Raw genomic sequence first — 12,442 nt, 5'->3', positions numbered from 1 at the left:
ATGTGTTCCCAGAGCACCCTTCGATGATCCTAAAAATTGGCCTCTAACACCATATGGAAAATATTCTGTCGAGGAACACTCCATGAGAGGCTAGGTCTCATAGAACTGTTGTCAGTCTCTAGAACTCCAGCACCTAAAAAGTCCCTGGTCCATGGCAGATGCTCAATACATATTTGTTCTATAAATGTACTGATTATCTCCTTTAGAAATAATTTCACTGAGACACCTGGGTGGCTCAGTCAGTTAAGCATCTGCCTTTGGTTCAGGTCATGATACCAGGGTCCTGGGCTCCTTGCTTCTCCCTCTGCCTGCTGCTCCCCCTGCTTGTACATTCTCTCTGACAAATAAGTAAATAAATAATCTTTAAAAAATAATAATTTCAGTCTGGGAATTATATGGTTAAGTAAACTGTATCTCAAAAAAATCCACTAAAAAAAATCTGAGTTACCAATCTACATTTTTCATTGTAACTTCACTTTCCAATTGCTGGACAAAGGTGTTATATACTTATTATGGAACCTGGTATATGTAGGATGCTCAATTATATTTGCTGAGATTTCATAAGTGAAATGTTATGGCGGATTCTAAGCCACTGAATACTTTCTATAAACAACAAATTTATATGATGCTCCTTGGTAGGTAAATTGATAGTGATCTCATAAATCGCCGAGCTAGAAAATTTATTTATTTCAACATCCACATTTTATAAGTTTAAAAAATTGGGCTCAGTAAAAAAAGGAGTAAATATACATGATCATGCTGATAGGATTCCAAAAGAATACCTCCTCCCCAATCAATTGGGTGTCTGACTTAGAATGATTTATGTCATAGCTGAAGCCAAGTTTCAAGTTATGAGTATGGACTGTGCATGCATCAGATACTAAAAATAAAAGTAGGAAGTAAATAAATCATATATATGTATGTATATTTACATATACATATATATATATATATATATATATACACACATATGATTAGATTAAACAGGTGTTGCTAATCATGAAAAGAGGAATAAACAAACCCTTGGCTTGACATAAGTCACTATTTGATAGGCTATTTCAAGACAGACCTGATATTTCTAAGTGGCTGATACCTCGAGAGGCTACACCAAAGAACCACAGAAGTGGAAAATAATCACTAATGACTTCTTTTATGGAACAATTCCATAGACTATGAAGAGTTACCACTTAAGGATTATAGTATTGGAAATTTCCACTTGCATGATTTTAAGCTTTTAAAAACCCTCCAAAACTGACACCTAGGAGTAAGTATGTGACTCAACTACATATCACTAGTGTTGTAGGATATTGGAGAATTTACTAGGGAAAATCATTTAATGTCTGTTTTTCAGCATACTCATCTAGAAAATACAATAGTTCGTGTGCTCACATGTCTCTTCACAATGCAAGAACTTTGCTGAAGTACCCCCAGAACACAAGCTTATGAGGTATGGTAAAGAATACCCAAATTGTTTGCTCCTCGGAGATAAAACTCAGCATATACGATTTGAAGATTAAAGTCCCAACTATCTATTTCCTATCGTAGGATTGAAGGCATCTATTCCCACGGCCCATCCAGGATCACTCTAGTTCCTTGGAAGATCCACGCCCCTTCCCTGCACATGCCCTGTTCAGCAAATGCTCCTTCTCAATTTGGAGTTGAGGTGTCATTTCAGAAGCCAGCTCTTCTGAGAAGCATTACCTGACCCTCCCGGTAAACATCACTCCAGAGGACTCCCCATCTATACCTTTTATCCTGTTTGACTATCTGAATATGTTTACTGGCTTACTGCTTACGTCTTACATTCCCTTAGCTTCTCTTCAAGCATTTATGGTCAACCAGAGAAAGCAGCTCATCTGCTTTAGTTACCCAAAGTTTAATCCTAGTACCCAAAGTTCATAAAACATAGTAGCACTCAGGTGTGATGAATGAAGAATACATAAAACAACCTGAGTTTATAACTTAGATCTGTTACTTACCAGTTGTGAAGTCACTGGGAAGTCTTCCATGCCCTATTTACTTGAATAAAGACCAGAAATCATAAATACATCTGCCTCATACTGCAGAAATCCCTAATATTAGGAGCAAATGTCTTATAAACCACAAATATGGTTCAGACAGTGATAACAGTAACACTCTGTAAGACCTATTGTATGGCCAGGCTCTGTTCTAATGAGCACTTTACATAGGCCTTTGACTAGAAGATGCACTCTTATGTTTTTACCACTAATATAGAAATAATTGGTGCCGGTGAATCTGTAAGATGATGATTTCTCATAATACTGATTATAGGATGAGTTTCAATCTCAAAGAAAATAATGTAAGAGAAAAAGGTACTTCATAGAATAAGGTACAGTTTTATCCATTTAACACTCCTCTAGTAATCCTATGTGATAGGTCCAGTTAGCATCTTCATTTTATAGGTGTGGAAACTGAGGAACAGAGAGGTTAAGTTACTTCTTCAAGGTGATATGAGTTTTAATGATAACAAGGAAAGACAAACAGGGACTCACAAAGCTCTACAGCTACAACTCTCTATAAAGTATCAAGAGTTAGGTTCACTTCTCTAAATGACAGAAGTGAACCAGGAAATTTTCCCTGAAGTGAAAGGTGCTCTGACTTCTAATAATGCTCATGGCAAAGTATTGTGAAAATAAAAGTAGAGAGAGAGCAGTTTTACACACTGAACTTCCAGTTTTCTTAATCTGCCTCCTCTTTGCAATTATATAACTCAGTTTTCACCAGACCAACTTGCACTCATTTAGATTTTTTTCTCCTACCCTCCAAAAACATAAGGAGAGCCCATATTTCTTGGCATGTCATTTATGACTTTTCTTAATTTGACCCTTTTTCTTTTTTTTAATTTTTTATTTATTTTTTTTTCCTTTTCAGTGTTCCAGAATTCATTGTTTATGCACCACACCCAGTACTCTATGCAATATGTGCCCTCCTTAATACCCACCACCAGACTCACCCAACCTCCCACCCCTCTCCTCCAAAACCCTCAGTTAGTTCCTCAGAGTCCACAGTCTCTCATGGTTCGTCTCCCCCTCCAATTTACCCCAACGCACTTCTCCTCATTTAGATTTTGCTTTTAACTTTTCTTAATCCTTTCATTTATCTGTTTTCTGTATTCATAAAGACACTGAAAGCTATTCTGGAAATGACCATCTATTTCTGTTTAGATCTACTTTCCGCCCTTCTCCACTCCCCTCTCTCCTTGCTCTGAGCTTACGAGGCATTAAATAAATGTTGCTGACTAATTAAAACCAAGCAAGAAATGTGACTTGGCATCCTATCTCATGGCACAATATAGTAAAAAAGAAAAAACACAACTCAAGCATATACTATGGTTAGCTTCCCAAATATGATTAGTGGCAATCTTGGTGTGACTTACATAATGAGAGAGCATGGCTTTTCGAGCCATGCAGAAGAATCCAGGGATGTGGTATGTATGGTGGTGGGAGGAAAGCTGAAACACATACACCACTTTCAGAGATGGGGCTGTGATATATGACCCAAGCCCGATTATCAAATAGCTAATAAATTTAACATACGAAATAGGACACAGATTTAAAAGAGCACAATCACCATCAATGCTCATTTCTAAAACCATATTCTTTAACATTTAAAACACCTCAGACACAGGTAAGTTGTTTGTGGTGTTCTGATCCTCCATGTGAAAGTCAAGACATGTGATATTCCAAACCTCCCATGAAATTCTAAAATACTTACTATTGGCAAAAGCAATTCAGACATAAATCCATAAGAAATGAAAAACAGAGCTACTGTATGACCCTGCAATTGCACTACTGGGTATTTACCCCAAAGATACAGATGCAATGAAAAGAAGGGCCATCTGTACCCCAATGTTCATAGCAGCAATGGCCACAATCGTCAAACATGGAAAAGAGCCAAGATGCCCTTCAATGGAAAAATGGATAAAGAAGATATGGTCTGTATATACAGTGGAGTATTATGCCTCCATCGGAAAGGATGAATACCCAACTTTTGTGTCAACATGGATGGGACTGGAGGAGATTATGCTGAGTGAAGTAAGTCAAGCAGAGAGAGTCAATTATCATATGGTTTCACTTATTTGTGGAGCATAAGGAATAACACAGAGGACATGGAGAGATGGAGAGGAGAAGGGAGTTGGACTCTGAGAAATAAACTGAGGGTTTGGGAAGGGAGGGGGGTCGGGGGCTGTGTAAGCCTGGTGGTGGGTATTAAGGAGGACATGTATTACATGGAGCACTGGGTATGGTTGATAAAAAATGAATCTTGGAACTCTGAAAAAATAAAATTTAAAAAAAAGACATAAATCCCTTATAATCATGTAGGGAAGAATGAAAAGAAACACAATTCTATCATTTTTTTTTTAAATTGTTCATCAGAGATCTTGGCTAGTTGATAAATTACTGAGAATATAAAAACCTTATTAATCCATTTGCAATCATACAAAAAGTTCTATTAACTACACTAGAAAAGCTCCCTTTCTTCACATACAGGTTAAGAACTGTTCCAAAATTGCTTTGTCTCTAAATCCTGCATGTCAGTATATAAGCCCCTACCCACACCACCTCTTAGTAGCAGGTAGAAATGACTTGCATATTCTGGCCAATAACTTTGTCCATATATGAAAAGTCTGGAAGTTTGTGAGAAGGAACATCCATTAGTTTTCCAATAATAAATGTTAATAAAAATAACCTTGAGGCATAGTAAAAGTCCCTTCTGAGTCATCAAATATTGAGCGCTTTCAGTTATTTTAATATTAAATGTGTTTTATCCTATTTGGTTCTTCAAATTCTTTCTCCACGGTGCCTGAGACACAATATGGATTTGACACCACATTTATAAACAAATAAAAATACTATTCAGGGTTTTAAGAAAACTATTAGAAATACTAGCTTTGAATGGACAAACAGAATAAAACCTTTTAAAAGCTCTAATAATGTCCTACAACTGCTTTCTAATGGGCTCATTGCTGTGTTAATTCTGTTTATCAGAAGTTCATAAAGTATGATGAATATGTATATATTTCTAATTCATCCCTTTTAAGGGATGTTGGCATTTGAAGCAATGCTTACTTGGACAGGAGCTTACTTGCCCTATACACATAGGTGCGTTTGTGTATGAAGGGGCATCTGTGAGGAACCTGACATTTCATCATGATGGTATAAACAATGTAGAAGCATCAAGGGAGCCCGTTTCTCCTGAAAGGATTTTACTACACGAGCTTTAACAAAATCTCTTCGGCTGTTTTATAATCTGTAAAAAAAAAAAAAAAAAGGCAAATACAAAAAGTTGTTCTTATATACCTTAAAGAGTTATTAAGATGATGGCGGAACCTGGGTCACTCAGTGGGTTAAAGCCTCTATCTTCCGCTCAGGTCATGATCGCAGGGTCGTGGGATCGAGCCCCGCATCAGGCTCTCTGCTCAGCAGGGAGCCTGCTTCCCTTCCTCTCTCTCTGCCTGCCTCTCTGCCTACTTGTGATCTCTGTCAAATAAATAAATTAAATCTATTAAAAAAATGTGAACATTACTTGAAATATAATTCTTTACTAACAACAGTAATTTCCTTCATTAATTGTCTCTTATCGGATATTTTCCATGGTACTTGCTGCGACTACATATCACAAAGCATTCCTCTTAATGTCTGGAGCAACCAACATGTGATTTTACAAAATCACCTTAAAATCTGTCACGGAAGGCACATCCTACTGCAGATAGGGGAGCACGGTTGTGATATGAACTGGCATTGGAGGCAAGGCCACGTGAGCGTTCATATAAATCTAAATGTTAGGAGTAATCGGAGGGTCCACGCTGTCCTTCAGTTAACCCAAACCAGATGAGAGTGCACCCAAAAGTAGAGTGGATTTGTTATTCTTCTGAAACTACAGTGAAAACTTAGTACTGGGGGAACGTGGGTCTGGAGCCAAGGAAAAGGCAGTAGGAAAATGAGAGGAACAAGTCTCTACATTACAGAATTTTTTAACTTGGAAACATCGGGGAGAAATCCCATCTCAGATACTCAGTTCACTCTGACATCCTAACCCCTGACCATGCATGTCCACTCAGCGATCCCCACCGCCTAGTGACATTCCAGACCTCCCTTCCACCCTATCGCCATGCTAGCTCAGAATATGTTCTTTTAGTCATTTGCCTTAAGCCAGCTGGAGTCTCTTTGCCTCTATAAGACATCGACTCATTTCATCTTTACCTGTAATCTCTGAAGTCCTATTTGGTCCACCTCTAACCCTATACCAGGCTGGAGGTAGGCCCACAAATCACTACCTCAAGGGTTGCTGTCATTAAATGCAGGGGAGAGATCCACTCCCTGCTGTCATGGGGAGGGACCTTCTGTGGAGAAACATTCACAACATGTCTATGCCTCACACATTCTCCTCCTGATGATAAGCTTGCTGAGGAGTCAGTGCACTGACTTAACCGACTGCTGACTTTGAGGACAGCAACAGGGCGTGTATGGTTTGGCCCCTTCCAAGATCCACTCAGAACAGCTGCCTGCAAGAGAGTGGTTTTCTCTGCTTTTTCAGACTCCATACTGTCTGGGCATGAAGCAGTCACCTCAGGAGAAGCCTGCAGGGGACCTGTGCTGACCACTATCAGGAGGGCAAATACTGTTCAGAGGGGAAACAGTAATTTCTCTTGACCTAAAGCTGATGAAGTCAGCCAAGGTGGTTTTATCAGTCCCAAGACTGACAGTTTGGTTTCCATCTGTCTGCCTCTTCTCTTTCTCAATGGCTTCTGAGCAAGGATAGAAAGGAGGGGCACTGTTTACTGTGTCCCTTGTGAATGCTCACCCAGCCTTTCAGCTGACCTTTATCTCTAAGTCACTCATTACCCTGTTGGTTTTTGGTGGCTCTGGAGTTGTATGCATTCTTGAAAAAGCCACGAAATGTGAGCAGACCTGTTCATCAAATTTCCAGAGGGCTTCAGTGTGGCACCACACCTTTGCACGAATCCATTTAGGGCACATCCCAAAGGGTCCATCTCCATTTCCTTGGCTTCACACAACCTCAGGCACCCTCTTCTGCACACCTAACCGCCATTCCTTCTTTTGAGAAGAACAAGGCTACGTAGCATACATTTTCTCCTCTAGTGACACTCTGTTCAACAACCTGTTTGTGTTAATGGACTCTTCTCCGTGCAGGAATAGAAAAAAAGAGATGCCCTATCTCTGTACTATGCCAATCTTCCCATTCGTGTTCTTACTCCCATCCTTTCCACCTCCTCCAGGACCCCGTTCCCTTGTTCACTCCCTTCTCCACACCCACTAATATCTTCCACGGCTCCCACCCCACGCAAGCCCTCCCTTCCGCATCTGTACACAGGTCTCACTTTGATTTGGGGGTAGTGGGAAGTTAGCGTTAGTTCTCTTCTCGAAAGCTAGCTTTTTCCTCTTTTCCAGCAAATTTCTTGAGAAGATAAAAGCCTAGAGATGAGAGCAAAACTCACACACACACACACACACACACACACACACAACAAAAACAAACAAACAAAAAACAACTCTACCGCTGGGTAGAGCCAGGTCAGAATCAGAATCTCCATCGTTGAAGTTTCTGGAGCACGTGGACTTGAATGCTACACCCTAACTTAAGAACGTGTGTGACTAACTTAAGAACCCATTGTGATGGAGGAGGACATAGAAGGTTGAGTCTCTACCATATCCACAGTTCTGTTTAAGGTGAAAAGCTCCAAAACATTGTTTGTTTGTTTTTAAGAAATACATCTCCCACAGCTTTGTAATAGATAATTCGAAATTCTGGCCACAACTAATTAGATGAAGAGACTGAACCCAAACCAGCAACATAAGATATGCTGAAGGAAGAATGCCTTCCCAATTTGTCCTGGAGAAGAACCAGCTACAATAATGGACCTTATTGTTTCAAACATTTGAGGGCAAGGCAGAGCTCCTTGGCAGCAGAAGTAGAAAGGAGTGGAAACAAGAGATATACAGGGTAGCGGGAAGCAGCTCTGAGGCAGAAGGCAGAAGTCACATTAGGGAGTGAACGTCATGGGTGTCCTATCCAGAAGAAGGCTACACGGCACCACTGACAGAAACAGCAACAGGAAACAGAAAGAAAAACTGAGAGACGCTAAGCCATAGGAATGGAGACCACTATTTAAGGAAACACTGGGGGTTTACTTTGAGGGGATGACAAAATCGGCTACTGTTGTGTCCTCAGTGATCTTCCAGGTTTCCATGTGGCTTGGTTGTCTGGCTGCTGACATGGTAAAGTCAACTGAGGTAACATTGAGCCCATGTTGACTTCCTGCAACCTGAAAGATCCTAACTACAACAGACCCAAGGAACTGTCTCTTTTTATTTTAAAAGAAGTTGGACAATCATGATTCTGACCATACTGGTATTATCATAGTTTAAAAAATAACAAAGTCTTTTAACACAATGAAAAGGAACATGGAAGCAAGGTGAAAGAGAGTTTACTTTGCATGTCTGCTTGCAATCTTATAACACCAAACAAATCATTCAGATTAGCTCTCTTCTCTTCCATGTGCATTTTCAGGTTTTAGTCCCTTTTAATTATCTCTAGTGCAAAGCAGCTAGGAAAGGCCACAAGAGGCAGTAGGCTTGGGAGTAGAATTAACTCTCTGGAGTTAATCATATTAGATCATATAAGTTAGATCATATAAACAGTACAGAAGGTTGAATCATATATTTTTCAAGCCTGATTATGCAAAATACTTGCTTCTTAACAAAGAATAAGATAAAGGTACTTTGCAGTGCATTGCACAATTTGGGTTTTTAATTACAGTAGACATCTTTATTGTATTAAATACCTTATGCTAGCTGAGTGAAGAGTGTGGTTGTTTTAAGTAAACAGAAGAGTCACGAGAATACCTTAGTCTTCCTCCATGGCGAGCGCCTGTATCCAAACTGCAGAGCCATGGAAAATAACCTCCCCAACATTTACTCTCCTGGCCACAAGTTTCTGTTTGGAGAAGTGTCTGCATTGGTCTGAACAACACATCACAAAGCAATAAAGTGGAAGCTCAGGTCGATAATATGAGCTAATATGAAGACTCTAACATTTGGGGATGGTGGTTAAAACTAACTTTTGATAAATCTCAAAAAAAAAAAAAAAAAAACCAAAGCAGATGGGGTGTCGGGATTGGCTCAGCCAGTTAAGTGTCTGCCTTTGGTTCAGGACACGACCTCAGGGTCCTGGCATCAATCCCCCCGCACAGGGTAACCCACTTAGCTGGAAGTCTGCTTGTCCCTCTGCCCCCCTGCTTGTGCTCTCTAATAAATACATCTTTAAAAAAATTAAGAAAACCAGCAATTCCAGTTATGAATGTCTAATTCTAGATTCACAAAAAACACAGATATTCATGCAAGAAGCTCTTCTTAATATTTATAATAAAGAAATGCCAACCCTTAATGCCCATCATCATCAGCAGCAAATGATGGTACTCTCATACTATGATGTAAGGGACAGGTGTTAAAAACAACATGGCAACCCCTTTCTGAAAAGATCTAGAAGCAAGGAGCAAACTGGAGATAATATTGTAACATTCATGTTTAAAATAAATGTTAACTATAGAATCATACCCATAGCCATGTGTATTTAGGTATTGTTAAAAGATGGCAAAGATGCATGACAAACAGATGATACTGATTATGACAAAAATATGGAGTTGGGGGCGAGTACACAGCAGTAATCAATAGAGTCGGTAGTGAGGGAATGCTTTTAAGGTCTATTCTATATGCTTCTGATTTTTGGAATAGGTTGTGATGAGAATGTATTCTCATACTCCATATATACATATATATACATTTCGGTAAAGTTAAGGAAAAGGACACCAGCAAGGTACACATATGTGACTGGTGGGTCCGCACTGATCAGTGGCGGGATCACTGGATTCAAATCAAAAGGACCAAGAATGAGACCCAGTTCTGCCACTTCAAAAGTAGGATTTGGGGCAACTCACTCAACAGCGTGTGTAACACTGGGACAACAGTTTCTTGCCAAGCAAACTCACAGCATAGACTCGATGTGAAGGTACAATAAGATGAACACAAATCCAGTCTACGAGCCTCCAAGCGCTCTAGAAATCTCAACTACAATCACCATTATTGTCTGTATTATTTGACCTCTTAAATTCCCCTAGAAACAGCTAAGTTTGTGATAACAGATAATTCGCTTTAAACTCGTCCGTTTGAACCACATCACTTCATCCTGTCTCCTTTCACTAAGGTCTAGAATTAAAACAAACATCAAAGGAGGCCGTAGGATTTTATTTTATCTGTCACATACTGCTGTCATTAAACACACTTGAGATGAGTGGGTTTAGTTCAAATAAAACTGCTTCTTTCCCAAACTCAACAAACATGAAGCGGGGAGAAAAGGAAGCCTGCACTTGAATCGTGTTCAGAAGCACTGCACGTTACATTTCAAGGAGATCCATCTGGCAGGCTGACACAGTAATAAGTTCTTTTAATTGTCAGGTCACTTAGATTACAGATCCAGGCTGTCAATTTTCCCACTGAAGGTTTTGTGGTTTGTTTTTGTTGTTGTTGTTGTTGTTGTTGTTATTGGTAGCTCCTTTAAAAAAAAAAAATGCCTCTAGTTTTTCTCTATGAGAAAAACTACTGTCTTCCTCCCCAGGAAGGTAAGCAGGCAGCACTTGGGTGCAACATGCATTTACTACTGAGCACCAACTACAGTGGAACTGGGCTTGCTCTTTGCAATTCTAGAAAGAATATATAAAAATACCCGTCTTGCCAGAAATCATAGGCAACAGGGGCGATAAACTCTTACAACCCAAAACGACATTCCTAATGGGATCAAAGTTTCTGGTACACCTGATGTGCCCCATTTTTTTTTTTTTTTAAGTAATTCCTTCTCAGATGCTACTTAATTCTGGCAGTTTGTCCGCCTGCAGAAGTCAAAAGAACAGTCAGGAGACCCTCGAAAGGAGTACGGCTGTGTGTGTGCGTGCGCACATGCGCGCTACATACTGTGGCAATCCTCCAGCGGAGGCCCAGACTGCCCTCCCACACAGTCTCACGTCCCCCTGTTCACCTCCGTGCACTGTAGCTTCGCAGGGATGCCCCATTCTCACCAAAATGTGCACTTTCAAACTGCTGTATCGCTACTCATACAGTTTCCTTTTGTGGCTGTCTCCCTCCCACTTTCATTATATTGCACATAGTCAGCACTCAGTAACTAGGAAGGAGATGGACTCGCTGGAGAATTTTCCGAACACTGGAATTGAAAAGAACCTGAGAAATGGTCTAGTTTGGTCCTTCATAATAGCTCAGCTAATGTTCAGAGAAGTAAAGTGGTCTTCCAAAGTCAAGTAAGTAGTGGAAAAAGTGGGTTTGTAATGCACTCTTCTGACTTGTCCAGTGCTCTGTCTACAGCACGCAGTTCCCTTACACTTTTGAGGAGTGACTGGGACATGCACTAACAAGCTCAATGTAATAGCAGGCATAGGTGACATTCCATTAAAAGGAAGGGAAAAAAAATCAAGGGTGCTTATTAAAACAAGCATACTTTCTTTTACTGTGACTGCTTCCTGAGACAATGTCCAAGATGTTGTACATTAAGGTACCAAGTACGCCTCTCTTGCCCATCACGGTGGAAGAAAATGTGCACTACTAAAGCTCTGAAGAAGCCATTGGCAACAGTGAATTCCTACACTGAGTAACATGCTCTTGGAGCTTAAGAAGGAATTTAAGGTTGGGAATATATTAGAAAGGGAAGCAAATGCAGATCCTATAGGCTTAAGAAAATGCTTCCAAGTCTCATTTCATTCTCCTGCAAGAAAAGACAGATTTGCTTAGGGACTAAGGAGCACACAGACATCCTAACTCAGGCTGGAAGTCCCATTTACATTCAGAACAAAGGCCAGGGCATTAGACCTAGAAAAGGCTGCTGTGTGAAATCTAGACGATGCTGCATTTGCTATATGACTCCAGAGCACATCATTTCTTTCTTTTTCTTTTTTTTAATATTTACTTTTTTATTTGAGATACTGCATGTGCTCACACACACACACACACACACACACACTCGAGTGGGAGGAGGGGCGGAGGGAAAGGGAGAAAGAAAATCTCAAGCACACTCCCCGTTGAGCAAGGCACCAGAAGTGGGGCTCAATCTCACAACCCTGAGATCACAACCTGAACCAAAATCAAGAGTCAGATGCTTAACCGATGAGGCACCCAGATGCCCCCAGAGCACATCATTTCATCTATCAGCCTGTTTCCTCATCTCTAAAGTGTACATAAGTATCCCCATCTTCAGGACTTATTATGAGATTTCAGTACTAATGACTAAATGAAGAAACTCTGTAAATATTAAGATATTAAGTGGAAGCCCTAAAATGTCATTATCAAGAAAGAGTATCAGCCTTCCAAGGGCCTCTAGGTCCACCAGGCTCAGAAAT

General features: G+C 40.1%; 1 protein-coding gene across 3 annotated transcripts in view; it reads right to left on the bottom strand.

Annotated features, from left to right (window-relative positions):
* The window catches only part of LPP (LIM domain containing preferred translocation partner in lipoma), a 431,103-nt gene that overhangs the window by 283,733 nt on the left and 134,928 nt on the right, over positions 1-12,442 (bottom strand). Inside the window, exon 1 of one of the 3 annotated variants that reach the window (XM_032875626.1) lies at positions 6,933-7,087. The exons of the other annotated variants lie outside the window; for them this stretch is intronic. Coding sequence (XP_032731517.1) covers positions 6,933-7,001 — 69 coding nt within the window. The 5' untranslated portion in view covers positions 7,002-7,087. Of the gene's footprint in view, positions 1-6,932; positions 7,088-12,442 lie in introns of those variants that run through there. 3 annotated transcript variants of the gene reach the window in all.

This window comes from Lontra canadensis, unplaced genomic scaffold, assembly GCF_010015895.1.
Source record: "Lontra canadensis isolate GAN:19392208 unplaced genomic scaffold, GSC_riverotter_1.0 scaffold56, whole genome shotgun sequence".
NCBI classification, from domain to species: domain Eukaryota; kingdom Metazoa; phylum Chordata; class Mammalia; order Carnivora; family Mustelidae; genus Lontra; species Lontra canadensis.
This window is presented reverse-complemented; position numbering and strand designations above follow the sequence as displayed.